A 21,070-nucleotide genomic window follows, 5' to 3' on the forward strand; every position below is an offset into this window, starting at 1 on the left:
ATTAGATTTTTAATATGTGATTTGGTATTAGATTTTGATATCAATTGAGTTGAATGTTTAATGAGCATAAGGAGTTCATCCTGCAAATTCATTTCAGTTTGTGCATGTTTAATAGAAGGAGATGTAAATTAAGTGTGTATATGAGCATATGAAATATTAGCGTTTAGTGGAGGCTCTTAGAAACCAAGAAAGAAATTAGCAAAATCTGTTATGCAATCTTTGTTACTGTTTAACTTTTATAATGGAAGCTATATGCTTGAATGTTAATTCACAGGTTTGGACGAAAACAGAGAGCCAATTCTTTGTTTTTTGTACTTGTATATACATACCTGAGAACACATTACAGATGTGCCCTGTCAGCTGAGAAATGCACATATATTATTTGTTTTCTTTCAACCTCTATCCTTCTTTGGTGCATGCAAGTGGCAACAGACCATTCCAGTGTATTTTGAAGTGCAGTGTTACTTTAGTATTAACTTACATTCATTTGCATTTTTTATTAATATGATAATAAGTATTTTGTGCTTGGGTATCTGTACTCAGTTCCATAAAAAAAACAGTGAAGTTTTGAATAGTTCTATGGTTGTATTTACTGTTGAAATAACAGTAGAATATGCTTTGCAGGTTAAAAAAACAGTTTTATTGTAGTCCCCCTAAATTCTTCAAGAAAGTTCTGTGCAGTGTATGAAAATCCAAACAACTGCATTGAAAATAGCTATTTAATGACTTTTTTCTTGAAAAGAAAAATTAATACATAATGGTGATTTTTAGACTGCAATCCTACTCACACTTATCCAGGCGTAAGCCTCATTGACTGTAATTGTTTAAAGCATATACATAGTAGCCTGTTAAAAGTACAGATCTGTCACATTTCCCCAAATACAGTCACATACCACGGTAGCATGAATGGGGACCCAACTGGAATTGGCTTGCGTCCCACCTACTGGGTCCCGACCCACAGTTTGAGAAACACTGCAGCCTGGTCCAAGGCAATTTATATCTGGGGGACCACCTTCTCATATATGCCTGCTTCCATATACGTAGGTCAACACCAGTGGCCCTGCTTTCTCTCCCTCATCACCTGACATTTGATGGGTGAACCCTAGAGATGGGTGGGGCTTTCTCAGCTCTAGCTCTTTACTTTGAAATTCCCTATCTTAGGAAGCCCTTCTGGCTGCCTCACTGTTGTCTTTTGTCTGCATGGTTGTGGTTTTTTCCAAGGACTTTCAGGAATTGTACAATCTGATTGTGATATAAAGTTTGCTGGCAATTATGTATTCTGTTTGTGCTGCCGATTTGGTTTGTTTTGATTTTCCTTTTGTGTGTGTTATTATATTTAAGCATTGTTAGCTAAATTTGCTACCGTTTTTGTATGGAAAGGTGGGATAAAAATATTTTAATATAAAAAAATTCAGCAGCCAAGGATAATAGTCATGATACCATGAGTCTGTCTCATCATTTTTTTTTAATAGACCTGCACATACTAGCCGATTCTGTTTCTGATGTCATGTAGGCAGGCATTGATGTAAAGGCAGTCACTCCTTGTGTTTCCAAAGCACTCTGCAAGTTTATGGAAGATTCTCTAACTTTCCTGGAAGAATAATTTTTGGAAGAGCTAATTTTCCTTAACTCTGAGCTTGGAAGGAAGGCTAAAGCTTGTCTGCATTGTGCTGTACTTTTGAGGAGTTTGGAAAGCCTCCAAAGTGCAATGTGTCACAGGCCACATTGCCAACTTCTCTATGGGAGAGCAGGGCAAGGGATTGTCTCCACTGTTGCACAGCACACTGAAAAGATACTTCTGAATGCCTCTGAAGCTCAGCACAATATCTTGTGCTCTGAGTGCCTTAAAAGCACAGTGCAGCTGCAGGGCTGAACCTTAGGAAGACCAGGCTGGTCTTGGGATGTTTGCCACAGCGAAAATGGTGAGTGAATGTGTGGATCCTTGCTTTTTTAGAAATCCATCTCAATTGTTGTAAGGAAGGTCTGGCTGTATAATGCTGGAAGACCAAACTATAGTTCAGGTAGAATATAAAGAAAATGCATCACATTACATGTTATGCTTACCCAATAGCCAGCAGTTTGATAATGCCTTTTTGTTAGCCAGTTTCTGAGTTTGGTTTCACAGCAAGGAATTATGTGGTTCTTGAAACCATCTGGCTTCAATGAATCTTTATTATACCATGATGATTATGAAATTTGGCTTCTAGTCACACCTTTTAATTAAGTTGCACAAATTACATTTGTAACCTGGATAATTATTTAACTTAATTTAAAAAAAAATCATTTTGCATGACAATAGTTGGTAATTTTTTATCCACATATTCACACTTTTTTCTTTCTCATTATGTTTCTTTACTGTGACATTTTCAGTGCAAGGTTATACTAAGTGTGGCAAGAGACTGTGTTAATACTGTACTATAAGAACATATAACTGATAGGCAATTGGAAAGAATTTAAATCCTGCAGTCCTTTTTTATTGTAGAGTGATATGTAGTGGGTGTAATAAATGTCCCATGCCTTCCAGTATCAAGTGTGGGAAACCTATTTGCTTGTGGGTCTTGAAGCTGAGGATATAGCCTGAAAGTACATCCTAGTAGGGAGAAAGTATTTTCAGAATATAAGAAGTTTTTTGGATATATAAACTCCTGTGAACCTTTTACTGTGTTTGCATAGTGTCCAATGCTTTTAAGCTCTAATCTGCTCTTTTTAAGGGAGTGCCTCCTTGGGCTTGGTAACATTCCAGGTGCCTTCAGTAGTTGCTGGGTTGGGTTAACAGTCTGCAGAATTTTTGCATTGAGTTCCTCTCAGTAGATTCAGCCTCCGGTAAATTGTAAAGTGAATGTGATCCTTCATGCCTCTTGAACAAAATAGTCCATGCGGAAACATTTATTCTAAAAGACTGTTCCCTTTTTGCTTCCTGATTTGAATACTTTTTGATCTCTTGATATCTTCAGGGAAAGCCCTCTGAATAACCCAAAGTAAAATGTGTAGCGAGATAATTGTAGTCTGACCCTACTCCATAGAACCACAGATATGTTTGATAAAACATCTGAAGGCTACTTTATACAGTAGTTTTCCTATTCAGTAGGTAATCTCTGTTTAGGTAAAAAGTGTACATCATGTGAGAAGAAAACGTGTGTTGCAAAAGTGAAACACTGGGGCTTTCAGAAACTAAATTTGTGGCAAAATTAATACTTGCTCCATACTTCACACATGATGTTGTACACAACTTTTTTTACAGGGGGATGATTGCTGTAGCTGAAACATGTTTAAAGGGTCTCTGAGAGGTTGTGTGATCAAGTATCTAAGATTAATACCAGACATTGCATAGTGCTTGGAGGTGCTTTCGTGTGCTTGTCTTCGGTGGTGATGTGAAAAGGAATGACAGTGACTTGGAAAATGGTTAGTAGATGTCACTATGATTATTCTGTTAATGATTAAGGTGAAGGTAAAAAACTGAGGAATAAGCAAAATTTGAGCTCTAAATGTCTATACAAATAATATGCAAGTTTGTGACTGTTTATAGAACTTGGGTTATGAAAGAAAGGGCTCTCTCCCACAGCATGATCAGTTTATAGCGTTTACTGCCACAAGATATTGTGATGGACAGTAGCGTAGATAGTTTAAAAATAGAATTAGATAAATTCATTGAAGGCAAGTCTGTCAATAGCCAGGATAGCTAAATAGAACTCCATGTTTGGAAGACAGTGTACCTCTGAATTCTGGATGCTGATGTTAAACAGCAGGGGAATGTCTGGCTGTGCACTTCCTGTAGGCATCTGGCTGACCAAGATTGATCTGGTCTTCCAGAACTGCTTATTAAGTCTTTATGTTTTGTAACGGAAGTGCTGAAAGCAGTGATGGAGTTCTGATTTGTAACCTGGAGTTGCTTTGCTATGTTGAAACACAGGACAGAGTACTTTCTCTGACAGTGTTTCTCAACATTTGTCCCTTGCGCTACCACTTTGCATGGTCCACCTATTGGAAGTACCACCGGAAGTAACTGATGATGATGTCATTGTCAGATTGGGAGGCCAGACACAACGTGACAAACTCCAGTAAGAGGCTCAGGGCAGACAAGAGGACTTTTTCAAGCATGTGTAAAGTGCATGATGGGGCTCTGTAATGTCCATAGCAGGAGAAGGCCCCTTCCCTGGGGTTGCCACCGAATGCGAGGGGCTTACCCAGTCGACGAACAGAGGTCGGCGGTGGCTTAAGGGACGGGAGACAGGTATAGTTGCTCGACACAGGCGGTTTAATCGCATCGGCCATTTTACATTCATGTGGACTGTTACACCCCACCATACATCATGTGACAGCCCACTGTACAGTACTGTTATAGCCCACCATACACATTCTGACACGTGCCATTGTCGTCTGGTAGGCTCCAGACCCGACCCTGCCTGTTCCTTGGCGGTCTCAGCCCAAGCTTTTCGCCCAGCATCTCTGGGCCAGGGGTCAGGGTTCTTGAGTGCTGCAACCCTGCTGGATGGGGTCAGGCTAGCTGGCCTTAGGGGGACCACCGATACCTCCGTGCTTGTCCCCCGGGCAGCTGGCCACCACGGGGTATAGTTGGCTGTGAGCCCCTGTCCTGATAACCCCGTCTCTCCAGAGGTCGCCCTCTGGGTCCCAGCTGGTCCAGGGTCAGGGAGATCTCTGCCCCAGCCTCCTCTCTCCAGGGTGAACCTCAGCCCTCTCCCTCTGGAGGCAGGCAGGCCTAGGCCTAGGCCTGCCCCTGCCCCTGCCCCTGCCCCTGCCCCTGCCCCTGCCCCTGCCCCTGCCCCTGCCCCTGCCCCTGCCCCTGCCCCTGCCCCTGCCCCTGCCCCTGAGGCAGGGGTGGTTTTCCCCCTCTGGTGTTCCTCTCTCTGGAGAGAAGCCTCCTATCTCTTCCCTCTCCAGGTTTCTTATGAGGCCAGCCCCACCCCTTCTGACCACGTGTCTGCATGTTGTTCCCAGCTGGTCCTTGTCCCTACTCCCAGGTAGGTGTTCTGCCAGGGACCCCAGTCCTGATGGCACTTGTGTCTTACCCCTGAGGAGGCCTCTACCCTAGAGAAGATCCCTGCTCCTGGGGAGCTTTTGGGCACCCAGGTTGGGCCCAGGTGACAGGCCCTATTCACTGAGCTGAACCTCCTCCTACTGCTTGTCTCGTTGCATTGCTGGTCTTGCTGCCAGGTGGCAGGGGCCCAAGGGTCTTGTGAATACCACTGGACACCACCTGAGTATGACTGGTGGTGGTACAAGTACCACTGCTTGACAGCGCGCTAAGAACAAACTCAAAACCACAGAAGTCAGTTCAGTGTTGGTTTCAGTAGCAAAGGATTAATCCAGCAAATCCTGGGCAAATGAAGTGACTTTTCCCTCACCTTAATTCTTTATTGCTTCAAATAATGTTTGCTTATTCTTATTTAGGGTTTTGCTTTCTGTTTGTAGTTTGTATCCTTTCCAGTGACAGAGTGTCTTGTTTGTGTACCGCTTGGTGAATAGGCCTTTCATTGCATTTCTGCCAGATTCCTAAAGGGAAGAGAGTTGGCAGGAGAGGAAAGACAGAGAGGTTATGAAGTTAAAAAAAAAAAAAAATCTGGTAGAGCAGCTGCCCTCCAAATGACTGTTGCGGAGCATAGCATGCAAGTCAGAGTGGAGACAGACTTGTCTTGTGTATACCTATACATATACATTTGGAGATAAAAATGCCTGACAGGAAATTCCAAAAGTAGTGGAATCATTTTGTGTTGAAAAAAGATCCATAGTGTCTGAATTTAGTGCAAAATATTAACAGAAGCTGCAATTAAAGCAGCATACAGTACTCCTTTACTTACCAGTGTGAGAATTCTAGGGAGTGAGCCAAGGTTTAAATACCAATGACGTGACTGAGGCCTGTTTCACACTTTGCTCCCAATCCAACTGCTCAGGAAGTGCAGCACAATCCTAAGCATGTTTATGCAGAAGCAAGGCTCCCTGAGTTCAACAAGACTTGCTCCTTATTAAATGTGGGTACAATTGCAACTTGTGTCCTGTTGAAAGCTGTGGAACTATGTTGTATTAGTTTCTGAGGATTTTGTGTGGCAGCACATCTGCCCCCCCCCCCCAGAGCAAGTTATATCATGCACGTTTTACAGACACAAGTTGGTGGAGGTATTTGCATCATATTCCAAATATTTTTAGATGTAGACTGAAAACATCCTAGACGTGCCCCCTCCCAAACATACTGTATAAACAGTGTATGAAGTAATGCAATACTGTAGAGCAGTGTTTCTCAAACTGTGGGTCAGGACCCACTAGGTGGGTCGCGAGCCAGTTTCAGGTGGTTCCCCATTCATTTCAATATTTTATTTTTAATATATTAAACTTGATGCTACATGGTATGTGACTGCATTTGGGGAAATGTTACAGACCTGTACTTTGAACAGGCTACTAAGTATATTCTTTTAACAATGATAGTCAATGGGACTTAATCTTCGATAGGATTGCAGTTTAGGATTGTTAAAATTTTTCCTGCTTGATGATGTCACTTCTGGTCATGACATCACTTCCAGTGGGTCCCAACAGATTCTCATTCTGTCCCGGTGGGTCCCAGTGCTAAATGTGTGAGAACCACTGCTGTAGAGTTCCTTCCCAGCAACCACAGTGGATAATCAATATATGGGGGGGGGGGTGAAGCTAAATTTCAAATGCACCCAAATGTACAGTACTTTGCAAAGCTGTCCCCCCTCAAGCCAAAATATGCTTTCCAATTAAATTGACCTGCTTATTCTGCATAATTTTATCCTGCATTTGCAAACTATGAGGAAGAGACAAGCAGCGCATCTAAAGCTTTATTATCTAACCATAGGAAAACTCACATGGCTTCTCTCTGACTTATGGGATTTCACAAGGTAGTGTTTGCATGTTGTCAACCTTTTGTCTGCCATCACTGTCTGCTTTAAAAGAGATAGTGTAGTGCCTTGCATAATAGCTTAAGGTTCCCAGTGTTCTGAATCGTCTCAGTAGGGGCTAATAAACTGGAGCTCAATCCAGATAAGAAAGAGGTTTCATTGGCAAATAGTCTTATCTATCCAGGGAGTGGTACTCAACTGGTTCTGGATGGGGTTGCACTCTTTTTGAAAGGTCAGATTGCAAGTTGGGAGTGCTGCTGGATCCGGCCTTGCTGCTTGACATTCAAATGACACCAGTGGCCTGCAGTGCCTTTTATCACCTTTAACTGGCTGTCAGTTGTGGCACTACCTGGAGAAGGATGAACTGGCTACAGTTATCCATGCCCTTCTGGGGCTGCCCTTGAAGAATGTCTGGAAATTACAATTGGTTCAAAATGCTAAGAACAGGCTCTTTATTGGTAAATAAGCGGTCTTGATTTCATCTTGTCTATGCTGAAAAAACTGCACAATTCATGGTGTTGGTATTATCCAAACTGCTCAGTGCCTTAAAGGTTACCCAGATTGTGCCCAGCAGGTAACATAATCAAAGGAACCCTTGTCCAGGTACTTCCCACCATCAGAGGGTAGACCCTTAAATTGTGAACACCCTCTTGAGCCAAGTTCAGCTGGTGTTGTCATTGCTTTCTGGACAGTTGTCACTGTCCTGTTCTCTTGGGCTCATAACTTATAGTTGTATTTTATGCTTTTGCCTATGGTTTTAAAATTCTGTGGTTTTACATCTATTTGAGCTGTGGTATTTTAAGTACATTTACATGTATTTGAGCTGTGGTTTTGTTTTGTGGTGTTTTTTTTTAAGTTTCATGCTGTGAGCCACTTTGATAATTATTGACAAGGCAGGGTATGAATCCTACAGACAGACAGACAGACGAACCAACCTGTTTCTGGGATGCAGTAGGCTGATGTTGGCGGTGTTGAGTGAAAGATGTCAATGCAACATTTGTTCCTATTTAAAAAGCCCTGCCTACAAACCAGTTCGGATGGCCTGGCCGAGCAGCCATGAGAAGGGAGTCAAGAGACCAGGTTGTGGTAGTATTGCTCACCAGTCACTTTTCTTTCTTATTTTACTTTTTCAAAACAAAAGTACCTTGATCTGACTAACTACAAAGGGGAAAGTCAGCTTTCTTGTTTGCTATAGAACAGTCTAGGAAAATTGTAAGCTGGATACTTAACTGATTAGTTGGTCTAATTTAGAAAATTAGTTTTTTTCAGTCTGATACAGAGAGCCACAGGTGATCTTTTCTGGGACAAGAGAAAGTTTTGCAGTGTTGTAGGTTTGAATTTTCAATGGCATATTTGCACCTATCCATTTTTTCTTTCCTTTTATAATTGAAAATACTTTTCCAAGTTTTGTTTAATGTAATTAAATGCTTTAGAATTGTTTTGAACACAGTGGTTTACAGCTCAGTTCTATTCTCCCTCCCCTGCTGATGTAGCCATACCAAAAAGATTTGTGATGTATTGTGGGGGAGGGGGGTAATTTGGGAGACTTGGAAGAGAAAGGGAAATTGTTTCCTCTCCTGCTTGCCAATAGGTCTCCTAAGAACTGTGCCAGCTCATTAGCCTGGGCATGCCAAAGGTGAATAAAGGGGCAGGAAGCTTCTGATCAGAGGGGATAGGATCCAGGGAGCACCATTTCTGCTGGATCCACCCTCTCCCACTACCTCCCCACCCTCCCCCCAATGCTACCTTTCCTGGTATGGCAGATGTGTCGGAGTTCAGTGACAGAGCCTGCTGCATCTTGCAGCTGCGTACCCCATTGGCAACCATTTTACGACAGGGGAAGTGCCTTCCACTGTTGTTAAGAGGCTTCGCGTGACAGCCCAGTCCTGCATAGGATTGGGCTGTTAGTCTGTAGCTGTTACAGTATTGCACTTATGGGCAGAGGCAGGATGATGAGACTAGGAAGAATATTTTTCATAATCAGCCTGCACTAATTTGCTTTCAATAACTGTATATTCTTGTTTAAAATTGTTGCTATATTATTGGTACTTAAAATAATAAACAGAGGCTGAATATTCTGTCAATTTTTTTTAGGTATCCAAAAATAAAGATGGAAAAGATCAAAGTGAAGCTGTATCCCCGACAGAGGATGAAGAGAAATTCTCTTGGCCTGGCCCCAAAACGGTAGTTTTACGAAGAACATCACATGGTTTTGGTTTCACCTTGAGGCATTTTATTGTTTACCCTCCAGAGTCTGCGATTCAATTTTCTATGAAGGTAAGTTAATAAATGATAATAGTTTAGAAAATATTCATTCATTGTAGGTATCCACATGAGCTATAATGAAGGATATTTCCAGTACTACAGTAACAATCTTTTTTGAAGTTGCTGTCGATTCCAGTTTAGCGATGCCTTCACATACAAACTTCCTTCTGTAGTGATGACTTCATATACAACATCCTTTTCCATCTTTGATTTGTTGTATTTTGTTGACTAGGTTGCAGTTCTGTGGTCACTTACTTGGAAAAAGGCTCCATTCAACACAGTGGAATTTCTGACTGAACATGCATAGGAATTGGCTGTTGACTTTGTACTTCATTGCATGAATTTGAAAAGAATACAGTTCTTTTGCTAATTAGTGTTTCAAATTTCCAACCCCTCAGCCTACACATATTGGACTAATTTAGACTGATCAAACCCAATTATTCTTTGAGTCTTGACTATCTAAACAAAAAAGCTTCACTTGTTATCCAGCAATTTATCTGTCAAACCTTGGGGTAGCTTTCTTACAGCTTGGAGACAAAGACTCCCCCCGTTTTTTGTATAGCCTCACTAGAGTTACCCAAAATGCAGTCTTTGCAAAGAGACATGGTAAATATGGTGTTTTACTCAAGATTCCCAAGAATATTAGATTAAATTTTTTTTAAGTCCTTAAGGACATTAATTAAGTTGTCCGTAAATTCTACAGGAAGATCCCAGACCATGTAAGAACAATCACCTTGGTAGCTTGTTCTTCAGCAGCTGAATTCAAAGTACATTTTAATGGACTTTGACTTCCAAACCTCACAATGCGCAGAAGTTAACATGTGTTAACTCAGCAACAATATGTAGCATCAGTATAGTTTATAGCATACAAATTTATTTATTTATTTATATAGGTATTTATATACCACCTTTCTTTGGTCGTCAGATTCCTCCCCAGACTTTAATCCAAGGCGGTTTACATAGGCAGGCTGTTCTAAACCCCCGTAGGGATTTTTACAATTGAATAGTTCTAGTCTTTCATAGAACTCCTCATTCCAGCTGGATTCCTTCCCCGTCTGGCCTCTCTCTGGCCCTTTGCCTCCCACGCTCCACTTGACGGCAACTCCTCTCTGCCACCGAGGGTCAGCTTATCAGTATATCAGTGTGTCGTCAGTTCTCGGGTACTTCCGGTTGTTTCGAACGGGCAACCTCAGATCTTCAGGCATACAAGGCGGCAGCTCTACCACCTGAGCCAGACCTCCTGCCCATGTTTTCTGCAGGATCGGAATCCGCAGTGGAGGGCTTGACCTGAGCTCCTGGACACAACTAGAGGTGGTCTCCAGTTGTGTCCGGAAGGCTTTCTGAGGCCCCTGGAGGTGTCAGAAAGGCACTTCCTGTTTTTACAAAAACTGGAAGTGCCTTCTGACACCCTCAGGAACTTCACAACACCTCCAGACGTTACTGGAGACCATCTTCGGTTGTGTCTGGAGGTCCTGTCGAACTGGATCCATGGATTTGCTGACCTATGGGTTTGAATGGATCCACCGCTGAGACCAAGGCCCAGCTGTATTTGGTTTTACTACATAAACCTTGTGGGAGGTAGAAAAGATGGCTAGTGATAAATGTGTAGTGAAATCTAGTGTGAATGGCTGTAGTAAAATGTTATATTTAGAATAACTCTCTTTTTGGCCCCTTGGTTTTTCTGCTTGTTTGACTCATTGCTGAATATTTGAAATTAACTTGGTGGAGATTCTTTAGGAAGGTGTGTCTGATATTTCAAAACTGAAATTACCAGTGATCCTGGTTCCTATAGATCAGATCTCTCAGCTGCTGTCTAAGCAACTCCAGAATAGTTTGTAGCAAATAGTTTTGAAAAGTTTGATCATGAATGCTTTGAAGAAACTTCTTTTTATTTCCAATGACTTTGCATTTTACAGTTCAAATTTTTGTAATTTTCTTTTGCAGGATGAAGAGAATGGAAATAAAAGAGGTATGTTTTATCACTGACTTTTGTATGCTGTATCTTTTAAATGGTACAAAAGCCATAATTACTATCTGAGAGCCCAATTCTAACCTTTCTGGCACAGCTGCACCAAAGATGCATACTGTATGCAGTGGAGGTGGTGCTGGGGTGGATTGGGAGGCATTGGAGGGGAAGGGGGATCCCATTCTGTATCTTGTTCTGCAGTGGGTCTTGTCGGACCTGCTCCAGCTCTTTATTTGTTGCAGGTTTGAGGAGAGAAAGGGGATGAGGAGGCTGCTGCTGGAGGGGAAAAATAGACCGAAAGGAGACAGCAGGGCATTTATCATAGTTCTGAACAAGGTCCTAGACTTTGCCCAAAACCTAGGAGAGGATCAGCGGCTTCTGCAACTTAAGGGCTGCTGAAGCACCATGGAACCAAACTATTGCCTTATGGTCTGTTCTCTGTTGCAGTTAGCAACTTGTAAAGCACATACGCAGAATACCTACTGTTTATCTTTTGAATGTAATTTTGCAATCAGGTTCTGTTTCCAGTTGATGAAATCCCTGTACAGACGTTACTCACATGTATAAGGAACACGTGTTTGGGAGATGGGGAGAGGATGCCAGCAAGCTCTACCCTAACACACTCCCAAGGGGCCCCCCCCCCGCTTATTCAGCATTTGCCTGCAGTGACAAACATTGCAGTGGCAAACACTGAATGCAGGGAAGAATTTCAGGGTGGCCGATCATGGGGAGGTTGGTTGTCAGTAGGTAAAGGGAAACAAGTACCAAACATTTAGAGAGAGTCTGCATTTAACCCAGTTATGTCCACTTCTATTCATCAAGAATTCTAATTTTAACTAACCACTTCAGCACTTTCTGCTGTCACTCAATTCTAAAAATGAACAAGTCATCCCAGATGTTGGTGTAACTCTTTATACTGAGAAATCTATGTAAGTCTGTAGCACTGCAGTATTCACTAGAAAACTGCCAAAAGTTCATTTGCTAGCAGGATGTATTTAATGGGGCTTTAGGTATAACAGGAATCGACATGGTTTCAGCATTAAAATATGTCCTTTTGTGAGAGATTGTAACTACTTTCTAGTTGTATCTTACAGTCACTTCCATTTAACTAGTTCCCAGACCAATGTAGTCCTGAAAGTGAAGAACTTGTTCTTGATTTAACATTGATATCCTCAGAAGAAATTGCTGTGTCTCTCCAGGGCCTCACTCAGCCTTCCTCTCCAAGCAGTACTTTGGATCCTGGGATATTCTTTTTCTCTCAAAGGTTGCAACTGCTGCCTAGTCTCTGTGCAGTCAGTTTTCTTCTCCAGCATTGCTGTGTTCTGATCTGTATACAGGGTTAACTTACACTAGTTCAGTGCTCATGCAGCTGGTGTCAAGGGGTTGACGTGATAGACAAGCTTCCTGCAGCTAAGTTCAGAGTTGGACTGGCAATCTAAGGGCACAATCCTAGCCAACTTTCTAGCACCAAGGTAAGGACAGTGCAACTCTGACGTAAGGGAACAAACATCCCCTTATCTTGAGGAGGCCTCCATGACTGCCACCCAACTGCAGGATGCAGCACATGCCCCACTGGAACTGCTGTGTCAGTGTGGGAAAGTTGGTTAGGATTTGGGCCTAAGTTTATTTTGAGCTTGATTTTAGATCCTGCTCAGTTAATTGGGAATACAGTGTGACCCAGACCCCCAACCTTTGTCTTTGTAGCCTGTTTCCAATGTATGTTGACTGATCACAGTCATAGAAGTAGTGGCAGGGAGACCTCTTCCTCATTCATATCTGCTGGAATGTTTCTATGGAGCACAACAAGTTCTTTTTGGCTGGGATAACGCCATTTCAGGGAAGAAGTTCTTTGGTATCTCAGGTTACAATCTGAGCTGAACTCAGAAGAACTCAAGGGTCCTAATGTTCACCCTGGATTGAAGGTGTATGTTATCTTTCACTGAGGTCCATGATCAGAACAAGGGAATTACAAATTTCAGCCATTTTGCTAGGGGTGATTGAGAGGATGAGAACATGAACTGTTCTGAAAGGCAGAGGGCTATAGTTAAAACCTTTGTGTTATGAAATCTGTCCTTGTGTTAGCAAACACAAATGCCATTGGTAACGTAGGCCAGTATTCTCCAATATGGTGATAAAGGAAAGAACAGCAAAACATCAGCTTTGCGTATATATGGTGGTGAGGGGTTCAGAAGAGTTAACTTTCATCCCCTGCTGTTACACTGGTGGATTGTGAAGTGCAGTAAGGGCAACGAAATATTGGCAGGTGAAAGTAAGGGAAGGAAGCCTGTGTGCTCAAAGGATTAAGAAGCCTTTGGCAAGATAAGGATGGAGGAAATTAATGTTGGGGTGAGTCACGTTTTAAACATTGGTGGAATTAGCTTTAAAATGACAAAGTGGAGCAAAGAGAATTGAAGTATAGACTAAAAATGAATATCTGTAGAGGCAGCATGAGCTGTAATAGAAGCAAAGCATACAAGCATTGAATAGGCTAAGGAAACTGGAGATTTGGGGTGCGTACACTTAGGGGACTGAATGGAGATCAAGTCTGTAGGCTTTGTTGGATAATATTTATTTTAGAAGCAACAGTCATTCTTGGGAGAAAACCGTGCATTCTTCCTCATCGTCTTTGCACAGTTACACTTACAGGCTCTACCAGCACAGACCAACTTTGGAAATTTCGGGAACTTTAACAAAGGAGCCCCCAAAGGGGAGGTGCTTATACTTAAAGCAGTGGGATGATCACCTTCCTACTCAGTTCTCTTTTCATTACTGCATCACCAGCAACTTTGGAGTCTGCTTGGCAGCAATGTAGTTGCTGTGGCTTTTTAGTCATGGTTTTTTAATTATTTTATCATTTTCTGTTTTGTTTTTTTGGGCTGTTCCCTCTGCCCCATTTTGTACCTTTAGTTGAATTAATCGAAAGAAATGGTATCTTCTGTTTCTGTTTTATAAGCAGTCTGGAAGTCTCAGGAAATCTTTTCAAAGAGAAAAACAGATTGGTGTATTTTAAACAGTGAAAAAGACTAATTTCAACTGTATTTTGATGAGGGAGTACCTAAGTGAATGTTCTGAGTGTTCTCACTAAGAAGGCAAGTAATTCATGCACAAATGAGAAGAAACCACACCATTTTCTTATCTGCAAAATTGCTACTGTGGTATTACTTAAATTACAAACAAAAGAGCCATCTAGTGGGCAACCCCTTTAATTCAAATAGAAACCAAAATATAAAACTAATAAGTTAAGGTAGCACAGTCATTCTGAAAGAAATGGGAAAATGTCATTCAGTAGGTAATGATGAATTATTTTTTTCTGATGAAACAGTATAAGAATACTGTTCAGTACAGTGTTTCTCAAATGGTGTAGGACCCACTGAATTGGTTGTGAGCCAATTTTAGGAGCATCCCCATTCATTTCAATGTGCATTTTATTTTTTAATATATTAGACTTGGTGCTACTATGATATGTGACTGCATTGGGGAAATGTTATAAGCCTGTACTTTTAACAGGCTGCTTTGTATATGCTTTTAACAATGATAGTCAGTGGGGCTTATTTTCTGGTAAGTGTGGACAGGATTACAACCTTTGGGATATTTGGGGAATTTTTGTTAATTCAGCAACTACTGAATTAATTAAGCTGAATTTTTTTAATTTAGCAGATCAGCAACTGCTTGGGAAGGTTCTTAAGTTTAAAAATCATTTAAAATAATTGTAAACTTTTACTTACTTGATTGATCGTATTGGGGGGGGGTAAGATTTTCCTATTTGAGGATGTCACTTCTGGCCATGACATCTCTCCTAAGTTAATGATATCACTTCCAGTGGGTTCCAACAGATTGTCATTCTCAAAAGTGGGTCCCAGTGCTGAAAAGTTTGAGAACTACTGTTTAGTGTATAAGTGACCACTATGTTCTTTTCGTAAGCAGTAATACAGACTGAAAACTCAGTAAAGGAAATATGTTGGTTGATATCTGTTGGAAAATGACCTACATCTACTACAAATAACTTCTTCAATTGTTTGGTGTAAAAACAATTCAGCTATGAGGAATAAGGGATACAGACAATAGGATAATATAAGAAATTAACTTGACTACAGTGTTTGTTTGGGAAGACACCCTCTTCTGTTTGATATTTTTTTTTTCTCTGTGTGTCTATTTTGCACAAGGTTGTGCTCTTTTTAGTTAAATTTTTAAAATAATAAAATTAAGGCCCAAATCCTAACCAACTTTCCAGCACTTGCACAGCAGTGCCATTAGGGCATGTGCTGCATCCTGCAGTTGGGTGGCAGTCATGGAGGCCTTATCAAGGTAAAGGAATGTTTGTTCCCTTACTTCGGAACTGCATTGCCCTTGCCTTGGTGCTGGAAAGTTGGTTAGGATTGCACCCTAAATTTTCTTAATAAAAAAAAAAAAAGTAGACTAAACTTTTTCTTTTTTCCATTTGGGAAAGTTTTTAAAGTGGGCTTTTAGAGTGGTTTGCTATGGGACACCACTGCATGTATGGTATGCATCTTAAGTCAAGTCCCTGTTACTTTCTCTGTGTTTCACTTTGATCCTCACAAGCAGCTGTCCCACAGGTGAATTCACAATGCAGATCCCAAAGGAAGCCTACAGCCTGCCTGAAGTGACCAGTGTGAGCCCACCTGTTGCTTGGTGAGGTTGTTGGCCTACTTGATGCAGGCAGGCCCTTGTGGCTTTGCAAACTCTGTAGCAGACAGAGAGCTAATTGGTACAGCTGGAACTCACTGGCACCTGTTACTTGGCTGTCTGTCCGATAACTTGCAATAGCACAACAGCTCTGCTGGGAAGATATGGTTGTCAACCCAACTTGTGATTTACTCTTTCATATGTTGGTCTGTCATTGATATAGTTCAATAAAACCTTTGACTGCATCACATTTGTTGTCTCTTTGTTAGTGGATATAGATCCCTTCTGCCCACCCTAGTTATTCCTTACCTCAGTGGGCTTCAGGGTGGGTCTCTGTGGAGAAAGGGTCCTCTCTGTTCTCAGGTTCTTCAGCATCTTCACTCTGTGACACATAATTATTATGTGATCATTTTCACCTATACAAGTGTGCACCTGTATAGGGGGATGGGGATATGCTCTCCAATACCTGTTGTTACACAGATTGGTCATTAAGTGAACATTCAGTCCAATCTATTGCCTTTGTTGTGTAAACAGACACTCCCTGCCAGACACTAGCTGGCTGCACAGGCTATTGGAGATTGCCTTTTCTTTGCATTAAGAGCCTCTTTGTTGTGAAAACAGACACTCTGCTGCAGGCTATGAGAGACACAATTGCCTCATTAAGAGCATCTTTATTGTGCTTTGACCACTGTCATATATGCGGCCCGTTGTTAAGCGAATGATTAAGCAACACACATCTGTATAATGAAGTGTGTCAAAGCCCTTAAGTTGAGCTGACTTCATAGGATAAGTGGACCACCATCTTTTATGATATTAATGAGTGAGCTAACCTCCTGATTTTTGAACCTTTAAAAGGAAAATCAATTAGATTGCCCCCTTTAATGACAATGAAAGCTAATAATTTATCAAAACAATGATTTATACAAACTCTAATGCTGTAGATGGGTAGCAGTATTTCATATATACAGTGAACTGATCTATTTCCTTCCCCCCATCTAAAAGATGAATTTAATCATTTATCTGATGCTTAATAATGCTGTTTTAGTAATCTTAGAAATATATAGTTTAACACAGAAGCAGGAGAAGAGATGGATTTTTGCACAGTATGTATGTTAACTGTGGAAGAGATTCTAATCCCGGCAATATATTTTTGTGGTTATCTTTCAGTGTTCTAATATTCCTGTTCCTTCCAATTTGCCTTTTGATTTTTGTGTAGCAGTAACCATAGCAACTGCCATCATTCCAATTTCCTTTTTTCACCACTATTGGTGAATACTGCTCCTGCCACGTGAGCCGCTAAGCCTCATCTCTGATGCTGCTCTTGTCAATTTGTGCTTCTTTACAGACCGTGCTCTAGCTACTCCATTCCCCAGAAAATTAAATTGTTAAATTAACTGTCTAATTATAGATTTTTCTGGCCACAAGGAAGCACCAAGGCATTAAATATTCTGGATACCCGAACATTTCTGTGCAGTCTTTTTGACAGCTGATGGATAATATAGAATTTAGTTCCGTTAGTTTATTTCGTCAAGATTGCAACTAATCTCTACTTGGTGTTAAAGTATGTATAAAGACTGAACAATAATTCTGTTCCAGTCTGTCCATAGGTTGGGTTCTGCCATATTTAATGCAGATCAAAGAGGAGGAGCGCCTGTCTCTTCACTCTTTTATTATCACTCTCATGACATGGACCTGAAAGGATGAGAAAAGAGACATGTGGAGTCTCTTAACTTGTGGCCCAATCCTGTTGGAGCCGTACGTTTTGAACAACTACAACTGTTCTGACAGCATACCAGCATCTGGCAGTAACAAAAATGCAACGCTCTGGAGCGCGTGGGCTGGCTGCTGCTGCCATCTCCACTACCATTGAGTGACTGGGGAGGACTGAATGTGGCAGGGAGGATGGTGGTTTGGAACTGGGAAGAATGTGAGTTTGGTAGCAGTGATGTCCACAGAATCCTAACTCCCTTCCCAGGCTTGATCGAAGTGTCTATGCGGACTTTTGCCAGCACTATTGCTGGTGGAGGTCTGTGTAGACCCAGCAGGCTGCCATGGGCCTACCTCAGGCCAAGGGAACAAATGTTCTTTTGCCCCAAGAACACCTCTTGAGGCCGAAACTCCCGTGTGGGATATAGCGGATACTGTGTTGGTGCCATTGCATTGTCATGCAGGGAGTTAGTTAGGACTGGACTGTAAACTGTACAAGTATTTTAATATAATATAATTGGGGTTATTGTCCTATGCTAACCTCTGCCAGTCCATAACATGCAGCAGCACTGATGGAGCGCATGCTATGGTGGAGAGTGGGGGTTGACTGGAGGTTCCAGAAGAGGTAACTATAAATATTTTTTGCTTACTTTCCTGTAGGCTGCCTGCACTTCAATGGCTATCCTCAGATCTACACCAGCTATTTAGTTTGTATAAGTTTAGTTTGTATCACGGAGACCTGGCTGGATGAGATGGGAGGCGTAGGCCTATCCCAGATCTGTCCGCCAGGTTTCTGGGTACTGCAGCAGCCACGACTACAGGGGCGGGGAGGTGGGGTTGCAATGGTCTATCTTCCATCTTACCAGGTATTCTGTCCTGTGGTCCATGGTGTTTGAGTGCCTTCATGTCATGCTGGAGGGGTGAGACAACCTCTTTAAACCAATTTTTGGGTTCAGGTTTGTTTCGACTTCCTCAATCTTTCATCTGTTGTGTAGTGGTTAAGAATTCTGCAAGGCTTCCCCGTGAAGTCAGCACAGAGGCGGGATTCAGCCTCTATAGGCCGGTGTGCATCTTTGTGCCGGCCCAGCCGACTCCTGAGGAAGCACAAACATGCTTTACTTCATGTTTGCAACCCTCCTGGCCTAGTTAGTACAAGGGACTTGTGCTGGCCCAAGGGTGCCCTAAGTTATGTTACATCAATACATTATTTGTCAACCTAGACTTTCATTAATGCATCGAATTCTTTCCCCCAACTTCAGGATTTGAATGATAGATGTTACTGTTGTGTCACAACTTTTGTTTTCCTAAATACTTAGTACCCAAGAGCAGTTGTCATGCAGTATTTTGCAGGTAGCTCAGGTCTGTGGTATCTAGCGATATCTGCAAATGAATACTTTGCAAGATACAGAACCAAACCATTACATGGTGGATAGGATACTTTTTTGTACTTGGCCATAAAACCGATTCACATAAGCATGTTTCCTCAGAAGTAAGTTCCACTATGTTTAATGGAGCTTACTCCCAGGTATGTGTGTTTAATCCAGCGGGGCTGATCCATGTTCTTAGGATTGCAATCTTGAACAAGTGTTAATGGTGACTGTAACTACCTGCCATAAAACAATGGAACTTTTGGATTTCACTGTATCCCTTTTAATGTTTGTGTAACGCAGTTGCCCTTCAGTAATCGGATCCCAATCAGTTTGGGATTTCAAACAGTCCCAATCAATTTCACTGTGATTTCTCTATCTTACTGTTAGGGGTTAAACATTAAATTAATTTACCTACTGTCAAAATGGAATATTGAAGTTGTCACTATGATGCTTGTGACAGATTTTGACCTTCCTTGAAAAATAACTGGAGTTATCAGTAAAAAGCAGATAATTATCTCTCTACATCTATTCTCAGGATCCTGATATTAATGCTTTGTATGGCTGTGTCATTCTGCAGTTTTCTTGATGAGTTCTGTCTCTGTTTTACCATCATAATTCTGAAAGTGTACTTTTTTGAACGTGTTCTGATGGCTGGTTTCTACTTACTACTGTCGTTCCTTATATCTACTTTCAGATGGCCCACAATGATTGACCTTTAATTAGTTCTGGCCACTGCTATCTCTGTCTCCTCCTCTGTATCTTATTGCTCAACTTGTTATAGAAGTTGAGCAATATTGTTTGTCACATATTGCTTATGTAAACATAATTATGTAGGGAAGATACATAAAATCATTCCGTTTGCATAATTTGTTCTAAATGCAGGATATAACTTTCCTCGGTGCTGTAGTTGAATTGTTTTTTGAAAACCAGGATATGGGCCAGTTCTAGTCCAGTGAGCCCATTTGATGCTTTGTTTTGTCCAAGTTGGCCATATTATTATTAACAGTATTTATATACCGCTTTTCAACTAAAAGTTCACAAAGCGGTTTACAGAGAAAAATCAAATAACTAAATGGCTCCCTGTCCCAAAAGGGCTCACAATCTAAAAAGATGCAAATGAATACCAGCAGACAGCCACTAGAACAGACAGTGCTGGGGTGAGGTGAGCAGTTACTCTCCCCCTGCTAAAAAAAAGGAGCACCCACTTGAAAAAGTGCCTCTTACCCAATTAGCAGGGATTATATTGGTTCTTAGCTTACCACCAAAGTTATACAATGAATTTTGAATAAATGCTGATTAAATATGAACTGCTGATTTTTTTGCAGTATTCACATCTCACTGACCACCATTTGCAATCTTAGTCTTAATTTGTAATACTTCTGCATTGCATTCATGCCATCCAGAACCTCACAAACTGTGCCGCTACCAAAACATGGAAAGAAAGTGTTCTACTCCACCCCTTTCTTTTGTTATCATTGTGATCATTTCTTACCCCCAGTATTCATCCAGTCAACACCATATTCTACTGTACAGCCATCCTGGCAGAGCTGAGCAATGCCAACATGGTCCTTTTATTCAACTTTTAATTTTCTTTTCTCCCACTGAGAGGTATAGAAATCCACCCATTGAGGAAATCTGAGCATTTGCTGTTGGGACTTGAATTGCTTGTTTGCTTTATAAATCATCCGTTGTGAAAGTGGACCTTTTGTGTTTTTCGATGAAGTTCACTGAAAGAAGAAAGTTTCTGCTTTGTTCAGTAAGCTTTACTAAAGGAATAGGAATGTTAAGCTTGTACAGGCAACTGACTGAGCAACTTTGCATGGCTCTTGAGGTGGTACTTTGGACATTTGTAGATGCTACATACCTTCACTGAATATGTTTATGAATCACAGGGACTGCATTAATGATGTTTAAACTTCTCCTGCTCTTACTTATGAATTAACTTATTTTGCTAAGTCTTGTCCCTTTTTCTTGACTTCCATATATGAAGTACAAATGCTGGGAAATAACAGCCCTTTTGTCTCATATTCAGGAACCAAACTCACATGTTGATAACACTTTCTTTCTTATAAACTGTTATTAAACTCGTATCTCCAATTGGCTAATATTTCACCTTTTGAAGATATTGTCACAGTTGTTGACAGATTTAGGCTGTTCTGTATACGTTAGATCTAAGCTACATTTATTCAAGATGTAGAAAAAGCAAAATGTTTCTCCCTCTCATACTGGAACTCAGGTTCATCTGA

At 41.2% G+C, this 21,070-nt stretch overlaps 1 protein-coding gene across 3 annotated transcripts in view; it reads left to right on the forward strand.

Moving 5' to 3' along the window:
* The window catches only part of ARHGAP21 (Rho GTPase activating protein 21), a 128,580-nt gene that overhangs the window by 52,221 nt on the left and 55,289 nt on the right, over positions 1-21,070 (forward strand). For all 3 annotated transcript variants that reach the window (XM_066629003.1, XM_066629006.1, XM_066629004.1), the window contains exons 2-3: positions 8,967-9,149; positions 11,082-11,106. In XM_066629003.1, the coding sequence (XP_066485100.1) occupies positions 8,967-9,149; positions 11,082-11,106 (208 nt within the window). The remainder of the gene's footprint in view (positions 1-8,966; positions 9,150-11,081; positions 11,107-21,070) is intronic.

This window comes from Tiliqua scincoides, chromosome 5, assembly GCF_035046505.1.
Source record: "Tiliqua scincoides isolate rTilSci1 chromosome 5, rTilSci1.hap2, whole genome shotgun sequence".
Taxonomy (NCBI): domain Eukaryota; kingdom Metazoa; phylum Chordata; class Lepidosauria; order Squamata; family Scincidae; genus Tiliqua; species Tiliqua scincoides.